This window comes from Echeneis naucrates, chromosome 22 (assembly GCF_900963305.1).
Source record: "Echeneis naucrates chromosome 22, fEcheNa1.1, whole genome shotgun sequence".
NCBI classification, from domain to species: domain Eukaryota; kingdom Metazoa; phylum Chordata; class Actinopteri; order Carangiformes; family Echeneidae; genus Echeneis; species Echeneis naucrates.
The window spans coordinates 2,969,431-2,991,526 of NC_042532.1; the positions used below are offsets into that span (position 1 = coordinate 2,969,431).

The window sequence follows — 22,096 nt, forward strand, 5'->3', positions numbered from 1 at the left end:
CCCTAAAAACTAAGCACTAAACCGCATTCCAAAGGCAACCAGATTTATGGTGTTTATGGTACTTTGTCTGGATTGCCTGGTGACCTGTCCAGTGTGTGCCACAGTAATTGGAGAATCCTAAATTCTGTGTGAAGCCTTCATAACAGGATTAAGGATCCGTTATAGATCTTCCTCGCTTACCCTGACCAGCTTGTGCAGATGTCTCCAGTCAGTATACAGTTTCTCAAACTGAGACCTGTTGCTTGCACTGGAAGAGACCAGAGTCTCCAGAGCTGTGATGTGGGCTTCACAGTCTTCCAGGTCCTTCTGGATCACCTGAGAAGACAAAGATGTTGTGACATGAATAGGGAATTTCACAACAAATTTTCACCCAGCACATGAAGTCAGTGAAATTATTATTAAGATTTCTTATTCTATTCAATTCAAATTGAACAGAAGAAGAATTCTATTCAAAGTGCCTGACATATTTTGAAACCAGATACCAGATTCCTCCCTAATGAATAAATCAATCAATCAATGCTCTGACTCCCAGTGACCGATCACCTGACTCTGAGAGTAAACTAAAATGAATCATGATGCACTGATATTCGTGGAGATGGATTCAATTGATTAGATCAGGCTCTAGCATCTGTCCTCCTATACTGTGGATTCAGCACAATGCATTTTCAACAAACCTGGAGTAAGAGTTTAGTCTTTGTTCCATGCAGTAATTCTGCTGGAGGTTATGATATATCAATCTGCAAGAGCCACTTATGGTGTAGTAGATGTTTTAGTCCTGTTATGAGCTGGGATTTAACTCACCCTGAACTGGTCTGACTGGCTCTTCTTGGCCAGGATGTCAGGCTGCAGGCAATCTACGGCCACCAGTCGGTCTTGGAGACGGGCCATCTTGGAGCGAATAAGATCGTAAGCATCACTGAAGTCCTTGGTTCTCGATATTAAGCCCTGATAGAGGGAGAAATGGGGGACAGCAGCCTGTAATATCACAGTTTTGTCTGCGAAGGGGTGAGGTTTCCACACTGAGCTAAAGACAATGTTCTTCTAAACTAAAGCTTTGTTACACCTGCCAAACAATATTTCTTCCAACTAAGATCTGAAGCTGTGCAGGATGTGATTATAAGCTACAGCCTGTTTCTACAGTGGATGAGACAAAGGCACATGAATATATCTGCAAGTGTGGTATTGTTTTTAGACCCTACCTGCATCTTCTTTGATCTTGTGTAGAATTGTGTTAATTAATTTATATTGTATTTGTTCATAGTGTATTGTTAATTGATGGTTGTGAAAATGGTAATGACAGGCTGAAGTCTGAGGCTGAGACCCATCCAACAGATAAGAGCATCTAACTGTCAAATCAGCTTGCTAGGTTTTATATCCAGTCACCAGTTTATTGTTTGTTTATTTCCTCAGACACATGAGTATTCAGGCTGTGTCCCTTGCCTTCCCTTCCTCCTGTCTTAGCACAGACACACCCCTGTATTTGAAGTGTGTCTCCTGAATATTTGCTATTGGCTGTAATCACAGGTGATCAATGAATTATGTTCATATCTTTGACCTGTTGGGATCGCCTCACATGTGCTCTGAAAAGAACAATAGAGAGGCCTACATGTCCCTCCAAAAGCCTGGGCCAGAGTTGTCTGCCTGTGAAAATGGCGTCACGACCCCGATGATCCACACTTAAGGTGTAAATCCGAATTTGAACAGCAACTGAACGCGGACATTGGCTGGACGCCCGCACCCTAAGCAGGGGTCCCCGGTGACGTCACGCAGGTAATAAAAACGCACGGCGACCCTTCGCTGACGTTTTTCTCCAGTGTGCCAGTTGCAGCAGACAGCTGTCCCAGCTTTGTGTGTGTGTTTTTTTTTCTGTTTTTATCTCCTCGAACCCAACGCAGACCGCCGCGCAATCACGTGCTGCGAAGACTAGTACGCCAACTTTGTTACCAGAACCTAACAAAGTACATCCTCTTCTCCCGTGATCTTCCCCGCTGCCGCCGAGGAACCCATCACGTCACCATTGTCACACTGACCGCTCGACCAAGCTGAAGAGCGCGCTGCGGACACTCAAAGTTGATCTCTCTCCCTTTTCTCTCTCAATATGGAGGAGAGGAGCAACTAAACTAAAAGGCTTATGTCTGGGCAGAGACAATTAGAATAGCGTGCATTTTATTTAGTTTGTTGTGTTTTGCTTTGGTTTCTGTTTTCTTTCCTTTAATGCTACAGATTTCTTGTGTTGACTTTCAACGTGATTCACCAATAACCTACCAGTGAACTTCGTTCGCAGGCTCCGCTATTGTGTAGTGACATTGTAATTAACTGTGATGATGTTGGCTGTGATCTCTTTCCTCCCCTTCACACACTCTACATGTACCTCGCCTTGATTGTGATTGCGTGATCTCAGATCTGTTACCTGTTACCGCAGCTTCAGTAACTAGGCCCGAGGACCTCATCCTCTCCCCCAAACTCTCTTTGTTCATGCCATTCACACGCTGCCATTAGTCGCCATCTTGGCCATTAAAAACGTCACTTATGTGGCTCTGCGACTATCTTTAATGCTCACACATGCACACGCACCCCCACACACTCCTCTCTCTTCCCCAGATGCACATACACACTCAAGACCCACATATAGACTGGTGCGATTGCTATGCCATTAAAATTGTCAAATTACAATTTGATAATTGAACTATAAGAGTTGTTTATTCTGATTGATGCTATTTTGAGTAATTATTGCTACGAATAAATTCTGTTATGAATCCAGGGATTGCCACAATCATAGCCACAATAATCACAATCAACGACAGATTTAATTATAACAGTCAGTGCTTGAATTCACTCCTTCTTGTTAACCGTCTGAGACTGTATATTGATTATATTGTATATTGCTACTACTAGTGCACAATAGACCATTGTTCTGCGTGGCTCAAGCTTTTGAAGCTGTACAGTACATGTTAGGCATGTTGATGCTGCGGTGTCTGCATTTGAATGTTTTGTGGTTATTCTTTGTCCTAGAGATTTTACAAAGAGAGCTTTCTGTCGTCCTTTCATGTTGTGATAATCATATGGGGGGCGTGGTGCCTAATCAGGCTCAAGGGAGTAAATTTTCACATGGTATATTAACTGCTAATCTTCAAAATAATAATAATAATAATAATAATAATCTTCAAAAAGTTTTTGAAACCATCTGAATCATTTATATTCAGATGTAAGATGCTGTGAGGCCAAGTGAATGCCGACATGTAATTACCTGTAGTCTGCTCTTCCTCTGGAGCAGCTGTGTATGCAGCAGTTCTCTGTTCTTGATGGCTGCATTCAGCTCATCCTGAAGACCATCAGACCTTTCCGGGCCAAACACAGAGTCCAGCAAGTCCCCTTTCACCTGCAGCAGGCTGAATCGCTCCTGTAGCTGGATGCTGTCTCTTAGCAGACGCTAACAAAAAGGACAGAACAAGCTCAGCATACTGTTTTAAAATTTTTAGTAAGTAGCTAGTAGCAGTTTTCTAAACTGCGCACAAAGTGATGATGTATCAGATAATTATTAATGGAATTTAATGACTAATCCACCTGCTAACACAGACTTGTTTATTGAGCAGTAGGTGCAGTAAACTTTGTTTCACCTTGCTCTTCGTAAATGACATTGACTCCAGATGAAGAAACCTCTACTTTGCTTCTGGTCAATTTGTCGTATGCTTAATGTTTACATTTTTGAGCTAGCTGAACAAATCACACAACATTTAGAACTATTTATGGTGTAGTCAGGCCAAATAGCTGGTTCCCTTAGAGTCTCGGCCATCTGCAACTTTCAGAATTTAAAGAGCCATTTAGGCACAATTCCCACCAAATAAAACCCACCTGGAGCCACAAAACATCTATCTATACACACACATATCTATATCTATATATCTACATATATATATATGTATTTATATATATATATATATATGAAATGAATGAATATGACCTCAGTGCCTTCTCAAACAAATTTTGAATATATATCCATTACTTTGAACACCAGATCCTGAAGAGAAAATCCCAACTCTGGGGTTGACTTGGTGATAACAGGAGCAGCCAATTGGAGTTTGATGGATATTTTTGTTTTCTTTTCTTTTTCTGCTGCTGTGTATTTTATAAATTTTTTTGTCTATTACCTTGTAGATTTTATTTATAATGGAAATAATTTTGTACTGTAAAAAGTACACATTCCTATCAAAAGTTTTGTATATAAATGTAAATAAATGGATAACATGGATAATAATGGCTAGCGATTGTCTGACGTTCTGTCCATTTTCTGGCAAACACATGGGCTGCTTAACACGGTTTTGTTTTCCGTGAGGCTGGTCTTTAGAGCTTTTAAAATGGCACAGACCAGATGGACCCAGTGGACTTGCTGCCTATTGTTATTTTTTCTGAACAGGTTTCCCATCAGTTTTGCTTAAAACTAAAATACATCAATATATTTGTGATATCGGCATGTGAAACGCCAGGCATCATAAACATGATTTCACTGTACATCACATTTTCTTTTTTAGTTATAAATTCAATCTCATTAAATATTTATCTGACAGAAAATCAAAGATAAATGTAAACCACTAGCTCTTTAACTCAGACAGAGCAACAAGATGACTGATTTTACATTTAGGATCGCAGCTTGAGGTGGCTCCTGGTCTGTTATTTCTGAAGGTTTCCTGAGGCTTCCACTCCGGACAATCTTGGACTGAGTTAAACTAACTTCAGCCTGTTTTCCTAGCTCAATACTCTTCATTTGAAAATGGATTTTGGGTCTTGGTTCTTGCTCTGCTGTGCTTTCAGAATCAAAGCATTCCATCACACTAACAATTGTCACAGTTACTTCTGTATGTCTTTTTTCAAAATAGGTTGACTCAATTGCCAAGTGATCAGGATTTATGAAGATTTGAATCCAGACTGAGACTATAAACGCTAATAAATCCAGCGAGGAGATCTATTTTCAAATTAACTGCGATACAATCTGGCTTCTTTTTCCAACCAGTGAAGTCACCCCTTGATGGCAATTAGATAGAGCGCATTAGAGTACTTTGGCATGAGCTTCGCTTATCAGACTTGATGTATGCATGCTTTTATATAAATAGTCTGTGGTTTTACCTCTATGCTCTGGACCAACATGGCGATGTGGGAGAAGTCAGTGACATCAGCAGAAGCCTCCAGCACCTGAGAGACCATGTGGCTCCATTGGGCATAGACCAGCAGTGGGTCTTGGAGGATATTTCTAAGGCCAGACTCTGATTCTGAACAAAGCCGCGTTGCTCTGGATTTAATACTGAAACAGAAAACCACAAGAGATTCAGACCTTACAAACAAAGCTTCAATTGTTTTAGGATACACATTTCCAGGTGGAAGTTTCAAATGATTTGTAAGCAGGATGTTAATAGTTCATTCATTCATCTTCTACCGCTTATCCCTTTTCACCATTGCAGGGGATGCTGGAGCCAATCCCTGTGTACATTGGGCGAGGGCAGGGCACACCCTGGACAGGTTGTGCAGAGACACAGGTCTCTGGTGGTCTAGTGGCAGCAATGTTTGACTTTTTATTGGGGATGGTAACATCTGGTCTAAAAATTAGAGATCTGGCAACTTTTGAAGCAATACATTTTTATGTATACATTTTATGTATACATTATATATATATTATATTAAGCTTACTCATAAAAACTTTGGTGTTTATCTATCTTGGTTTAAGCAATCTCAATCTAAAACTGAAAATAAAAGAGAAACAAAATTGTATTCCCAATTACAAAATTTCTGAAGCATCTGAATACTTGTGTAAATGCAGAGAACCAGACAGCTGCAAATCAGTGTGACCTTATAAGCACATAGGATAGTAACTCACATCCAGATCCAGACTTTCATAAACACAGACATCTAGGGTCCCGTGCTTTAGCATTACCCAGCACACGGAGTGTATTGATGTTCTTAGCTTGGCTACGTTTGTTGAACTCGCACTGAATCTGAGTGAATAAAAAAATAAATAAAATAAATAAAAAAAATCTGTTGATACTACAGAGTTGAAGTGACTCAAAAGTAAAAAGCGTGCAGGCGGAAGAACAGCATGAGACTGTTTTCATGCTACAGATTACATTTTGTGTCTGTATATTTTTGGTACCTAACCAGTCCCACACCACAACCACCACTTAAACATTAACATCTGATTTTTAAATTCTAAGGAAAACTAATACATTAAAGAATTCAGACTTAGCTACCCAAGATAACAACTGAGGAATATTTAATATGGAGGAATATCTTGTTCTAATATTGTAGGTTTATGGGATGAATGCAGCTGTGAGGCTGTGAACACATAAGGCTATCACTATAGTTTGTAGTTCCTTGTATGACGAGAGATCAGTCCAGATGACTAGAGTCTGGCTACAGAACCTGGTCCCCATAAACATCAATGCTCAGATGTTCAAATTTACAGCAGAAAAAAATATTTGCAGTCTCTTAGGCTGACAGGTGGCAAAGCATATACCTGTCACAAACCAACATGCACTTAATGACTAAATATTGGCACAACATACACTGCACCTCTTTGCCCATTTTTGGAAGAGCCAGGAGTTAGGGGATGGTTACCATCAAGATAGATACGGTGGAGCAGCTCACTGAACTCCAAAACTGTTCTTCAGAAATCTGTAGGAGACATTCCAGAGGCTACATCCACCTTTATTTACACGCTCTATGACCAGGAGATGTTCTTTCAGGTGCGGCAATATTATTCAATTTTTAGAGGTCCATGTTTTTAGTTCAGGTCCCGACATGAAAATGCTTTGAGGCTTTAATGTCCATGACATGACATGGCTGCTATATTTCAGAAGACTACTAATAAATTCAGTGGATGTTGATCACTATTGATAAATATAAATGTCATTTATTGTTTCTCTATTATAATATGTATTCTATTATTATTATTTGTTAAAGGTGGATCTCATCTATTCCAATATCATAGAAGTAAACAAAATGTACAGCAACACACAGCAGCTAATGAGCTATGCATCAGTTTTGCTTGATGTCTTTTCAAAGGGTTTGTAAAGCTGTATGAGATCAACAACTACTAGCAGCACCCACTGGAGTGAAATTTTGTGGTCCCTGCACTATGTGGATGTGCTGTGTTGCTGTACCAGACTGAACCTGGAGATGAGGCTCAGAGCAAAATTCCTTTCATCCACGTGACTGTATGGACTCACTTGAATAACCTCTGAATCTCTGATGTTTATTCCCTGTACAATAACCACCATGTTACCTTCTTCTTTCCTGGAAATTCAATAATTATTTGAAGAGTATTAAGAATTAATGGACCTATTTAATTCAGTGTTACTGCTATTCATTACTTTGAAAGCAGGGTTAGGGCACATAATTAGGGGATCATAACTGCAAAATTTACAATGATATCCCTAATGGCTTGTTCTACCCACTGGTCGAATTTTTAGATTCAGATACTATCTGTCAGTAGTCAGAGACTACTTCAACAAGAAAATCAAATCAACAGACAACAGGGACTCCAACCGGCGCATATAAGGCTAAAGTAAACATTTAATATCACAAATCTATAAAAGAACTACCCCACTCTTCAGGTTAAGCAGAAATGGAAGTGTGGCCTGGAGATATCTGAGGATGACTGGAGAGTTATGTCGGAGGGTCAGGCTAGGACCACAAACTCCAGAGCTTGGCAAGAATTCAGCTGGAAGAATATAAGATTTTTGGTGACTCCAAAACTGAAATTTAAACAGCAGGGCTTACAGGCGACAGAATAAATGTTGGAGACAACATGGACAGACAATGGTAGACAACTTTCATATATTCTGGGGCAGCCCCCTTATTCAACCCTATTGGAAAAAATTTGCAAAGTGCTCTAGGCTGCAAGTAAGAAGGCCATTACACAGAAATGGCTGCAGACAAACCTGCCATCAAAGAAGGACTGGATCGCCGTTGTTGACGAAATACAATGCATGGCTGGAAATAGGCTGAGCAATACAGAAAGTACTAGAAAAGGTGGACTTCATATTCTCTGAGGTATAACCCACTACCTGTGTAAATGACCCCTCAATTTTGCAATTATGTACGACCTGTCAACCTTGTACCTTATCTGTTCACTTATTTTCATTATCTGTTTTTATGTTTTATGTTGTTGCTGAAAAAACACGAAAATTTTAATAAAAAGAAAGTTACAAAAAACTAACTAAGAACAGTTGATGTGTATGAAGCTGAAAGCATCATATCAGGGAGTTCAGTCTATGGATGGAGATGATTCAGTCCTGCGCCTTCTCTCCCGTGAAGTAAATCAAATCCAGCTGTGATGACTCCAACACTCATTCACCCACTCATTTTCTACCACTTATCCGTTTGGGTTCATGGAGGATGCTGGAGCCAATCCCAGCAAAAGCTCAGGGTGATGGCAGGGTACACCCTGAACAGGTCACCACAGGTCAATCACAGGGTCACCACACAGAGACAGACACAGAAACAAGCACTCACATTTACGCTTATGGGCAGTTCAGAGTCACCAATCAACCTACACATGCATGTCTTTGGACAATGGAAGGAAACAAGAGTACACAGAAGAAACTGCAGTCACTGGGACGACATGCAAACTCTACAGAGTTTAAAGTGTGAGACTTCTCCCCAGTCAGAGTATTCCTCACACCCTGCAACACACACATTTTGAACAACTTTTAACAACACTTAATGTCCTGTTGTTTAACTGGACTGTCACAGCTTTAAAAAGCCAAGTTTGAATAATTTGAATTGAATTGAACCCCTGGTCATCTTGTTATGAAGCAACAGCACTAAACACCATGCCACTGTGCTGCGTATAACTCCAACAGTAGAGCACAAATGATCAGTGATGGAACACAAGAGCTCAGAGGAAAAACTGAAGGATTAAAGCAATCACTGGAGCTGGTTCACATGTGATCGAAAAAGATGATGATACACTTTACTTGCCTCTAGTACTACTCTGCTACTCTGTAGCTAGTACAGCCAGCACAGTAACTCATACTTACCATACATACCATATTTCAGAGTGAACGAACACAATGATTTGAGAAATTTAGAAAATGGACTATGAATGTAGATTGGATGACAAATAAGGCAACTTCCCTGAGGGAAATCCAAAATTTTTATATTTCTAAACTTAATAATGCATATAAATGTAGGCTACATGTGGCCTGTCTGTTGTTTAACAGTGGTGTGCTTCCTGTCACATACCTCTGATGCTCTTTGACAACAGCCAGGACATCTTCAGAAAGGTGTTGGGAATCCACTGAGAATCTGAAGAGCTCCTTAAGCTGAGCCTTGAGGAGTTCCACTTGAGACTCCTCTCCTGCGAGAGTATTTCTCACACCCTGCAATACACATATATTACACAACTTTTAATCACACTTCATCATCCACGGGCCTGCCACAGTTTTAAAAAGCCAAGTTTGATTAACTTGAATTTGTTGAATTTGCTAGAATGGCGGTATAGTCGTTGTCGCTGCGCTGTCGCCCCACAATAAGAAGATCATGGGTTCGGTCCCCGGCCTGCAGCCTTTCTGTGCGGAGTTTGCATGTTCTCCCCATGCCTGTGTGGGCTTCCTCCAGGACTCCGGTTTCCTCATACCTTTCAAAGTCATGTATGTCTACGTCAACTTTTTCACTCTAAATTGTCCGTAGGTCGGACTGTGAATGTGAGTGGTTGTCTGTCTGTGTGTTGGCCCTGTGCTGGACAGGAAACCTGTTTAGGGTGTACCCGGCCCTCGCCCAGAGTGAGCAGGGATTGGCTGCAGCAACCCCCGCAACCCAGAAACAGAAAAGCGGTAGAAGATGGATGGATTTTTGCACCTGTGAAAAAGAGCAAAAAGAGCAGCTATCCTGCCACCATTTCTATTGATGGGTTTTGTTTTTCAAAGAACCAATTACAATAAAAATTTTATGAAAACACTACTGTAATTCAAGCTTTCTGCATGGACATCCTTGATCCTACTTGAGTAAGCTGGTCATTAAAGTAACAATGCAAGATTATAAATTAAAAATGTGCTCTTTGAGATGCCACTGCTGTCACCTGTTGTCTTACACTTCTCCCTGAAGCCTGCTCTGTTTGACTTTGAAAACATCAGGCCTCTCCAGTGTAGGACATGATGATGAGCGCAGAGAACAGTATAATAGCACAACATTATTGATAACATTGATGTGTAGGAGTCAGCTGGCACACATTAGTAAGCAGGCTGCTGTCATCAGAAATGAGACATATGCAGAAAACAAACAGTGAGTTTTCCACAGGTGTGTCATCAGGAAGCACCTAATTCATATAATTTGTACTATAATTACTTGATGCCATTTAGTACAATTAAATTAAATGTAGCTATTATTAGTTTAATTGGCTGCAGTTGTGATTAAATGTTTTAGCATGTCTGTGCAAAGAATCCAGTGAGAAGTGAAGGGGTTAGGGGTTAAGAACATAAAATCAAAACTTCACTCACTAATCGAAATGCTGACTGAGCTGCATTTTTTTGTAGGGTTGTCTGAATGAAGTCTATTTCTCTTTTTGATGTCAGAGCTTTTACTTCAGAAGTGTCTAAAGTTAATTTCACAGTAGAATGAAGAACCATTGATAAAGTCTGGCTCCAACTGATTCAGTCACCATTGATCCCATTGTTCAAATATCGAACTACAGTAGAAATAAACATGTTTATGGCCTAGTACAGAAAACTGTACACCAAACTGTGCAATCTCACCAACAGGCGCCCCACACTAGCAGACAGAGCCAGGCACTGCTAAAATGGCAGCTCACTCTGAGTTTCGAAATGCTCTTCAGAAATGTTTAGGTGATGTCATAAAGGCAACTTTTTTGGGGGGCTGTCTGTGCACTGGAGCTTTGGTAATTAATGGAAAACTAATTTGGTTTAATCTTTCAGTCAGCATTATGTAAAGCAGCGGTTACCAAACTTTTTTGCACCACGGACCAGTTTAATGTCAGACAATATTTCCGCAGACCGGCCTTTAAGGTGTGGCAGATAAATGCAACAAAATAAAATGATACGATCGGCATAAAAACTGTGCTATTTTCTAAATATCATAATAAACGTGAATCCACTGTACACTCTTATGCAACTTTATTAGCAGCGTCCTCGTAACATCGCCCCAACAACATAACATGAGTAACATTGTCTCTGCCCCCAAACTCCAAACCTAAATGCAGCTTTCTTTTTCATGTAAGTCACAGGCTCTTTCTCTGTCTCCTCACTGGGCCTTTTCCTCTTCACAAAGAAACTGTCCTTTTTTTAGTCAATTTGCTAGCTTGTGGGTTTAATTTTAGCGGTAACATATCACATGACCGAGACGTCTAGACGTGTCAAGAGTGAGTCATAGGCGGATGTAATGAAGAGAATCAGATCATTTTTCAAATTAAAACATAGTTCAGATTCAGATAATAAATAAAACATTAATAATGTAAGTTATTTATTCTTTCTGTGCGGCCCGGATCAAAAGGCCCATGGACCGGTACCAGTCTGCGGCCTTGGGGTTGGGGACTGCTGATGTAAAGTATTGCATTCCTTATCTGCTCTTTCTCATGTCTTTCTAGATGATTTTTTCGGTCAATATGAAATCAAGCAAAAGTGTGAAAAAAGGTACTTGATTGAAAGTTGCAAATTAACAATAAATTGCAAGTACTGCTTTGTTCATTTACACGTCAAGCTGATTTCAAACTGAATATAGTTACAGGGATACTTATGCAGGTATAACTCCACAATATCCTCACATTCGAGACATCAAGGAGTCCAAGTGGATCCTTGGTCATTAAATCTTTCAGGTACAGTGTATTTACAAGGCAGCTGAAGCAGAGTTGTTTACAATCCATTTCTCATTTAAAAGTAAAATTGAAAACAGATTGTGTTACAGCAAGGTGACAGCCTGTTGAGATTTAAAGCAGATGACAAACAGATGAGTCCAGCACGTCACTCTGCATTCCAGTCACACCCAGCAGACACAGCTTCACAGGACCACAGGTAAGACTAAGAGTCTGCTTAATCTGACTTTAATCAGTCACAGGTCACTCATATCACATTTCTTCTTATTTTTCTGTCACATGATGTGAAGGGACTGCTTATCAATCCAAAGCCAAACAAAGTGAATGAAACCAGTGTCAGTGTCCGTGTCAGTGTGAAGCAAGCAGGCAGAGATATTAATCTGAGTGGATCCACTAAAGTCATAAAGCAGATTCTCTTACAAGAATGCAGAATTCGGTTTGTAGCATATGAGATATACTGTCACAGAGATAGAGACCCACTCAAGATCCATTATATCAGAGCACAGAGGTTATTCACTTTCAAGAGAGGCTAAAAGCTTGATTACACTATGAAATGTTATAAAAGAGGAAAGATAACGCAAAATTAAGCCTTTAGGCCTCAGAAGACAACAGAGAACAGCGAGAATGCAGTGTGAAGGAATTCAAACTACGCTGGTATGCTGTAAAGGAATGAAGTTAATTTCCCAATGCAGGATGGAACAGGAGCCAAACCTGTGACTGAGCATTAAAACTCTCAATCCTCTTGCTTTCAGTCAAAAGTGCTCGGAGCACAGAGCATGTACAGTATAACTCAAGTCCTGAATCTGACATCAAATGTGTAACCAATAGTATATCATTAAATGTTCAAACCTAGTTTTTGAGTGAAGCTGAGGAAGTTGTTGAAAATGGGTGAAGAAACACAATATTAAAAAAAAAACAAAAAAAAAAAATAGGGTTGCATTTTAACAGTCCAAAGCTCACAGTCAAGGAAATCTAAGCTATGTCCACATCACCTTTTTAATTTGAACAAAAACTCCATTAATCCAACCTCACGGTCCAGGGTTGTACTTACCTTGATGGGAGTATTTTGCATGTTCCATGTAATAAAAAACTCAAATGTCATCATCCATTCCCTTGAAAAGCCACACACGTTTCAGTATTTCACACAGATGAAAAATGAAAACAGTCCTCACACACTCAAACATTTGAAAAAAACATTTCAGACAAAATTTGACTCATAGCAGAGGACTTTTAGATTCTACAGCAAGGACACATCATCAACTGAAGTTCTTGACTTTAATTTCAAATCAGCTGCTTTATGTGAGTAATACCTTTTGTTGTTCACTCCAAGAGTTCTCCTATAAACCCTCCATTAAGTATTTTGCTATTTATGTACAAGTTGAATCAACAACTTCTTCCAAAATGCTCCCCTTTGACACTGAACATACCGTATTTTGCGGACCATAACGCGCAATATCAGCAGAATTGGGTCTATTTTCATACATAAGGCACACCAAGGTGCCTTCACATAAGGCGCATGATAAATCGATAAAGCGAAACAAAACAGTCAAGTAAGTCGAACTTTATTGAACTCATTCACAGTAACTCAAAATATTGTTCAGTTGTAACAAATACAGAAAAATACACTCACATTTTGATGTACAGTAATTTTTTTGAAGCACAGTATGTACTGGTATTAAAAAAAGTGGCAGAGATAAGCATACTGCGTTCTGTTCTGATTGGTTTATCGTAAAAACCTGAAGTTAGCGTGACGTTGGAACAACATATTCCAACATTTGATTATAATTGGATTATGATATGGATTTGAAAATTGGGTTTACGTTAAAAACCTAACATTGGCTTGACGTCTAATTATAGTAAGGTAACACTGAATAAATGTTGGATGATGGTTGCTTGCCAGCACTACATAATTAGTTATCTAACGTTGTCTGATGTTGCAACCCATATCCAACCAAGGACCAACGTTAATACAACTGCCTATGTTAGCTGGGAATGCTCCGACAATCCATCAAGCAGAGCGGCTTTGTCGCTGACCAAAGTTGTACGAAAACATTTTGACAGATTTTAGAGCGCAGTGTACCACACAAAATTGGTTCAAGGTCAATAAACAACAACAAGAATGCATGCATAAGGCGCACTGCTGATTTTTGAGAAAATTTAAGGATTTTAAGTGCGCCTCATAGTGCGAAAAATCTGTTAAGTTGTTACATTAGACTGACTCACTATTCTGAACAATCTTGAAAATGAAAGTGTGGAAAAAGATGGAAAACCTAGAGGGAACCCACACAGGCAAAAAGGAGAACATTAACACTTCACAATGAGCTTGGAACTTCATGCTGTGACGCATTTTCCACCCATGTGCAAAAATGTTGAAAAGAATCCTACCGTGTACTTCCTCCACTGGCCCACCATGTGCTCCTCACTGCAGTTGGCAGGCTCCTCAGCCTCGCGGTGCTCCACCAGCTCATGGTCCAGCCCCTGCAGCAGCAGCCTGAGGCGGCCAATGTCCTCCCCCAGGCGCTGGCACCTGGTCATGTACTGACTGTGGGAATCCAGGCTGGAGCGTAGGCCCTCTTCGGCTTCGCACAGGCCTTGCCTCAGCCTCTGCCAGCCCAGCCTCAGCTCCTCGGCCTCCTCCACAACCACTTCAGCCCCTGCAGGGGAGGTACTACCCCTCAACGCCTCTGCCGCACCCTCAATATGCTGAAGGGTCTTCTCCTCACCTGCTACACTGTCGTCCAGAGCCTGCCACAGAAAGTAGGTACATGACACAATGTTATCTTTGATCACTATGATAAAGTTGGAACAAAATCGTTTTCCCAGTACATTTCTGTAATTTTAAATATTTATGACTTAGAAACATAAAGGCCATTGTGAAAATGTTTGAAAATTATGGATGAAACCAAATGCCATGCCGCCATGAATTCCTGGGTTCAGTTCAGGCCCAGCTCCCACCCTCCCTTTCCTGTCTACTATTTCTTTGGATTACTTAGAAAATAGTCAGCCAATCAGGCTCTGATATTCTTTGCTGATTGGCTGACTGATCTGATTACTACTTACTACAGCTTCAAAGTCAAACCTGAGAAAGGAGCTTTCTAACTACACTGAGAGGTTTTGGGTTAATGCATATCAAAACCTGAGAAGTTAAAATAAGGGCCTTTAAGTTCTATGATTAATCCTGCACTGCAACTGGAATAACCCATTCTAATAATGACAAACCACTGTATCTGGATTATACACTGGTTACACTGCAGTGTTACACATTTCTTTACATTCTGTGGTCACCATTAATGCCACAGAGTGGACTGTGCTGCATCATCCATGTATCCTCTTGATGCTTTGTTTCAGTGGCATAATTTACAACTTCAGATGTTTGTAATTTTAACTTTTTATTTGCTTGGTATAAAGTATAAAAAGTGTCTGCTGCAGGCTGAGAATATTCATTCAGGCTGCACCTTCTACATAGCTGAAAACAAGACAGGCTTTGGAAGGGTATGTGGCAACAACAGTGTCAGAGAGTCTCACTTGTAAGGCTTTAAGCTTGTTCTCGGCCATTTCCTCCCTCTCCATCAGATCAGTTAGTTCCTTGGTCTTTGACAGAAGCCAGGACTGGAACCTCTGAACACAGCCTTGGTACGTCTGGTGCTCTGCAGCAATCTTCTGAAGCAGTGTCAGGCGCTCCTAGCACAGCAGGAGACGACATGGTAATTTTTAGCATCACACGTTTAAAAAAAAAAAAAGATTCTGTACACATCATAGAAGCCATATTTGGGTGAACACAGGTTTGTATTCTACCATGAGATCTGCTTCTGTGTATTCTCCTATGAGACCTGCTTCTGTCTGTCACTTCTAACCAGAACAGAGAGAGAGAGTTCACATGCTGGAGATGCTTCCAGGAACATTAAAAATTAAAACACAGCATTGTTTAAATCACACGTCTCCCATTTGGAACCAGAGGCACAGCTTTGTCAGCAGAGCAGATTGTTCGTGTGAATGCATGATGTAGGTAAAGACTGACGTGGGTGTGTGGTTAAATCTGACTGACATCTGAAAGAGCTGTTTGAGAGGAAGAGGAAGAGCAGCCTCATTGTGCACCTGCATGTGTTTAACAGTGGAGATCAACAAGTGTCATGATGTTATTTACCTCAAAAGTAAGCATGTGCATCTCAAGGGGTGAAAAAACACACAAACACAGCAGCTATTTTTGTTCCTTTTGATTATCCACAACCCACACCACTAATCTGACCCAACAATATCTACTGCCCATGATTGTTTAAGTGTGTGTTTAAGTGTGTGTGTGTGTGTGTGGCAATTGGCAAGAATAATTGCTATTCAAACTGCAAGTGTTTCTCAAACTCCTGTTTCAAAGCCACTGTTCCTTAGTCATACAAATGCACCCTCTTTATCTTTAGTGAAGAGTGCAAACTCACTTTCATTTCATGGTTGACTTCCATTTTCTGTTCAGCTGTTTTCATTTGTCTCACCATATGCTTATTGGCTTCACAAGTATTTTATAACTATGGCCTTTTGGCACATCTATGAGATGTTTATACAAGCATGAACCTTCTGCCGTGCAGCCAAAACTAGGTGTAAAACCCAGATACCCTGGCATAATCTACAACACTGTACAGTGCTATGGTTGTTTTCTCCATCAACCAGTTATGTTTCAGGAAATATGGTCACATCACTCACCTCCTGAGTGATGGTTTCTTTCATCTTTTTGAATTCATGAGTTATGGATGAAAACATGTTTTGTAAGGTCAATAGGACCTTTGACCAACAAAATCTAATTAATATACTCATGAATCCAAATTAATATTTGTGTCCTCCAGGTATTGCTGAGATGTCTCGATCACAAGAATGAGTCAGACAGCCTGATAACGTGATGTCTCTGGCCCTGACTTTTGACCACAGCAGCAAAATAAGTTTTGGGTTTTTTTTTGTGCATTTGCCAAGTCTACCCCAGAATACAGTGTAAATTAAAATAAGAGCAGAATAGAACTGAAACATACAACGTTAACGTCAACGTTCTAACAACGTTAGAAATGGTCACAGAAAATATAACAATAACATTTTGCATAACCAGGCATGGAATCAGCATTAATTGTTGTTTAGCTTCTATTATATTCCCTTGCAATTTGTGTACAAATAAAGTATTAACATGTCCAACACTGGAGCAAAGAGAGCACAAGTGTCAGACCTCACCTCAGCTCTGTCCCTGACATTGTTGTATGCCTCCTGCAGCGCCTCCTGGGCCTGGGGCTCCACACTGGGATCCTGGGTCCTGTTGTGCAGTGCGGCAGCCTCGTCCAGTAGCCTCTCCAACAGTGCTGCCTGCCCATGGATGTCGCTCACCACCACTCTCTGCTGGTCCACCTGCCAAAGCTTCTCCTTCACTCCCAGCTGCAGCTCTACCCCGACATCCAGGCTACACTGCTGCCTCGTCAGCCACAGTTCAAACTCCTCATAGGCCTTTAGGTATTCACTCCAGTGGAGCCACACCCACTCGATCCGACTGGGCATGAATAGGAACCACACCACATCGGACAGTGGATCAGCATTGGATGCAGGCTTCAACCCTACATTACACAAATGTTCCATCCATACTAAATGTATTTACCTACAATCTAACTACTGTTCCTTCACACATTAAAATAATCTTTACTGGACCAGGTATTTTGCCGCTGGTATATTCTAAATATGGCATGAACAGGCCTTTTCCTTGTCATGTAAATTATGGGCAAATTTTTGAGTTCACATGATACAGCCAAGAGGTGTGAGGTGGGCATGAATGAATGTGTCTGCTTTCAACTCTGTTTTTCAAGTTGCACAGCTGCTACACAACCAAATGTTTCCTCAGCCATGTGTACAAACACACAAGCGGAATGACATATGCAACAAGTCCTGCTGGGGGAAGACCAACCGCAGAGATGTTTCAGAGGTTCATGGAAGTATAACTGAGCAACTGCGATATCTCCATCCTCTGATGCTACGGAAACAAAAAACTGTCAACACTGAGTATGAGTTTTTTGGGGGTTTTTTTTCACAAGTGTTCAACTGGTGTACTGATGCAGCAAACTCATGCCTGGGTCATTGATGACACTGAGATAGGCATATAATTAACCCAAAGTGACAATGAATGTGTTTCCCTCACAAAAAAATCAATAATCAAATATGACATATAAAACTTAATGTCAATATCATATCTAATTGCTGATTGGACAAACAAGTAAGAATGTGACACTTTGCAACATTTTAACTGTTGTAATATTTAATTAATTTGCAGCTTCAAAGTTACATTAAATTTGAAAGCATCAACATAATGAGTGTTGATGCTTTTTTGGTCCTGAAATATATTTGATTTAATCATGTTGCAGGCACCTTGAGATTTTAAGTTATGTGACATTGTTGAGGTTTAGGAAGGTTTTCAGTGATGCCTGAAGGCACACATCCAAACTATTCAAAAGCAGAATGAACACACCCGAAACTTCTGAAGTAGTCTAAGGGAAGCTGGCTGAGTGGGGTGGTACCTGTGACAGTGGATGATGTAGGTGCAGGTCTCTTCCCACAGGCTTTTCAGGTCCTTGAGCTTAGCATGGATATGGTTCCTAAGCTCTTCATCTGCGCTTTGCAAGAGGTTCTCGGCTGCCACCAGCAACTTGTCCATCTTCAAACGACCTTCATGCTCCGACTCATGGATTTTCTTTAGGAGCAAGGAGAACACTGTTACTCATTTAGTCTATATAACTGTTTTCACGCAGAAGCTGCATTCTCACAAGTGAGTGATGATAATTCTTAATAAGAACCTCTTTTGTTTGCTTTCACTTCAATTTTTTTTTTTTTTTTTTTAAACAGAACAGAATAAACATGTTCAAAGCTATTTTTATCCTCAATTATCCTAGTTCTATTCTCCTGGGGATGTAGCTTTGTGATAGAAAGCAGACTCCCCAGGTTCAAATCCCAGCCTCAGGGCAAACCAGTAGTAGGCTCGTGTCAGTCCCAAGCCTGGATATATGGGGATGGTTGCAGCAGGAAGGGCATCCAGTATAAAAACTGCAGCCAAATCAATAATGCAAAACACAGAGATGCCTGATCCCCTAAACTATATCACTTTGGATGTAATGTGTCTCAAATGTCCTCATTAGTGGTTCACACAGGTTAAGGTGGGTGTCAGTCTGGAACATTCTGGGATAGACATACTCCAGTGTTGTCAGTGCCAGCACCAATAAAATGATCAACCAAGTTAATACGAAAGCATATTATAGTATGCACATAGTATGCCACATACACATACGCATGCACACTATTTGCTAGCTCTATGAGAGCACTCTTTGACATATTTTCCCCAACCATTCAAAGCTTAAATCTAACCCTGAACGGAAAGATCAAGGCTTCATCATCAGTGAGGACAGGCCTGAATATCCTAGTGTTAGCTTCTTTGGGTCCCGTGTCCTAAATAAGTTAACATTAGAAAAAAGAAGCTCTCACGAAATTGATTTGGCTCCATATCTTACAAAAGCTAACGTAAACACAGACAGGCTAATCTTTTTGTAACAAGACAACATCAGCATCTTGAAAGTTGTGTGTGGAGTAGTTCTAGAGGAGCTATCAATATCACAGTTCAAACAGTAACTGTACCTCTGTCTTTGAGCTGCCATAGTTAGTGTGAGCATGTTGATGGATTCCTCCAAACCCAGGAGAAGTTGGAAAAGGTGTGATGATAATGTATTTTATTGGTGGCCTCCCAAGCTCCAAGTGTTTACAAATACTTTAACAAAACAGTGCAAACAGAGGCTAGAAAAAAAAACAAAAGACCCAGCAACCTTGGACTGGAGGATCACAAGGCACTCCCAGGCCACCTAAAAACAGCTCTTTTTTGTTCCTTAGCAATGACAAGGACTCATTCCCACCTGGCGGTGGTTGTTGACGAGTGCTTTAATCAACTAAAATGTAACCAAAAAAATAATAATTCTATATCATGGACCAAATATAACACACAATAAGGGCATTTGACACATGACTAAGACAAAGTAAATCAAAAACAAAATGTTGACGATTAACACTACTGAAAGGCAACAAGTGGTGCTCCTCATATGACAACATAAAAATGAAGCACATAATCTAACACTGTTCAGGTTTACCCGGTCTTAGTCATGGTGATGACCTAGGAAAACAGGAGAGGAGCTCTAAAGAAAGATCAACTTTACTGACTAAATTAACCTGTTTTATTTTTTCAGATTTGGTAAGGGACTTACTCCCAAGTCAGCTTTGCTCCACTGGGATTGGAATTTAAGTGATCAAGATACAATTGTTAAAAAGGGAATTAAAAAAAAAAAAAATCTGAAACATAAATTTATGGGACACAGAGTAAATATCGCCATCGGGTGGTGGTTTAATATTATAATCCAGGTAATTTCCCTATTGACAGAGTCAGTGATGACTTTGTCAGCATTCTTTGTGGCTTCTGGAAGCTGAAACTGTGTTACTTTTTGTTTGAATTATTGATTTATAGTTTTCATATTTCTTAATTTTATAGTTTGTGCCGTTACTGAAATATGCCTTCTAAAATGTGACTTTTCACCCTGAGAATTAGGAGATTAATTCACACAAGTAAAGAATATCGTCACTGAAATGCCTGATAGCGGACCAAAATGGAAATGCAAGTTAATGTTTGAAAAGCGGACAGTTGTGAAATAATAAGGCTGCTATTTTTATTGATAAATATCAGTAATTGTTTCATTTAGTGCCATTGCTGTTAAAAATCGCATAAAAAAGATGAAAGCTCATTTGAAGCCAGAGACATATTTTCCTTTATGAAGTATGCAGACACACATTGCTATATTTTATATCAATTCATTAATTTAACCTGATAATAAATTTAACCTCAAACAAGAAGCAATATTACTTTATACTAATAAGATACTTACAGATATCTAGTTTCTGAAGTAACTATATTCATTTTGCTGCACAGACCCTGCTCAAAGACCAAAACCTGCAGTTCTAATGACCTAGAACTACAGTTGTAGCAGGAGTCAGAGTTTAAGGTTTAAACGGTCTCACTTCTGTTTCCCTGAGGCGGGCCTCTAGGGCATCACGGGGCCCCTGGGTGTTGTCATTAGCCTTCAGCCTCTCCTGAATGGCCTGCATCCATGAGAAGGCCGCTTCCAGGTTCTCTGTGAATTCCTGTTGCTCCTGCTGTGTCATGATTAGTCCCTGGACCAGGAGAGAGGAACAGAGGTCAGACTCTACATTAGCTCACACTTTCTGTTCGCAGGGAGAAGAGAGCCTATGTTACAATTTTGAACCACTAAGTTTTAAAAGACACAGGCATTTGCTAGTTAGGCTAATTCTAACAAGAGAAATCTCACTGGTCCTATCATGGGAAATGTAGGAGCTTGCTTCTTTCAAAAGAAAATACAAACACATTCTCTCTTGAAAAAGAAGATGAATTCACAAAGGATGTAGTAGGACCATTTTTCATGAGTTGTTTGCTGCAGAAGCTCATTTCCTGGCATGAACCAGTGATTCAATTTGGGTGTTTGGATTTCATGAAATTATTTTGCTCACAATAACCTTTCTTTTTAATTGTTTTTTTAAGCATTACATAACGCCAGAAAGTGTGTACTCTGCATTAAGACGAGATCAGCACTGTGGAGAAACCGCTCTCAGAAGACATAGCTGGTAACAAAAACAACTTTCTGACTCTTTAAAAAGCCTGCAGTTAAACTTAGTGCAGGGAGGAGTCCTGGCTCTGCACAAAGAGCCATCACATAGTATCTGGGAGGGGACATAAAACTCAGATGGCATGGGCCATTTTCCTAAATGACTCATTTCTCCCCAACACAACATTCCTTGATCCAGTGTCTCAGACTCATTAAATATAGAAGATAATCAAAACGGAGTGCACGCAAAGTAGACAAAACATCTTTATAACAGGAAACTTATTTTATGGTAAGCTAACGCTAACATGCGTATATAGAGCTTGTTGTCCCCACACCAATATTTATTAATATAGGTCTACCCAGCAGACTAACAACTTTGAATCTTTTCACTACCAGTACTGATTGCGGAAGATTGCGGAAACCAAATTAATGCAAATGATCTGATAAACCATTGTTGACCCACAGTTAATGTCTCCGCCTGTGTCAGGTCACCACTTTGTGGCCATTTTCCTTCATCTGTCAAACTGAATACAGAGACGGTGAGAGACTTCGGCCAGAGGCGACGAAGCCCCGCCCTCCTCGGCTTTGACAGTTGACGATTTAACAAATTACACCTTAA

The 22,096-nt window shown here is 40.2% G+C and overlaps 1 protein-coding gene across 1 annotated transcript in view; it reads right to left on the reverse strand.

Moving 5' to 3' along the window:
* syne3 (spectrin repeat containing, nuclear envelope family member 3) overlaps window positions 1–22,096 on the reverse strand; it is a 37,963-nt gene that overhangs the window by 15,420 nt on the left and 447 nt on the right. The window contains exons 2-11 of the mRNA XM_029493815.1: window positions 20,876–21,028; window positions 18,346–18,518; window positions 17,021–17,330; window positions 15,341–15,496; window positions 14,201–14,560; window positions 9,235–9,371; window positions 5,122–5,296; window positions 3,248–3,430; window positions 802–945; window positions 181–315 (exon numbers count right to left, since the gene is read on the reverse strand). Of these exons, the coding sequence (XP_029349675.1) occupies window positions 181–315; window positions 802–945; window positions 3,248–3,430; window positions 5,122–5,296; window positions 9,235–9,371; window positions 14,201–14,560; window positions 15,341–15,496; window positions 17,021–17,330; window positions 18,346–18,518; window positions 20,876–21,019 (1,917 nt within the window). The 5' untranslated portion in view covers window positions 21,020–21,028. The remainder of the gene's footprint in view (window positions 1–180; window positions 316–801; window positions 946–3,247; window positions 3,431–5,121; window positions 5,297–9,234; window positions 9,372–14,200; window positions 14,561–15,340; window positions 15,497–17,020; window positions 17,331–18,345; window positions 18,519–20,875; window positions 21,029–22,096) is intronic.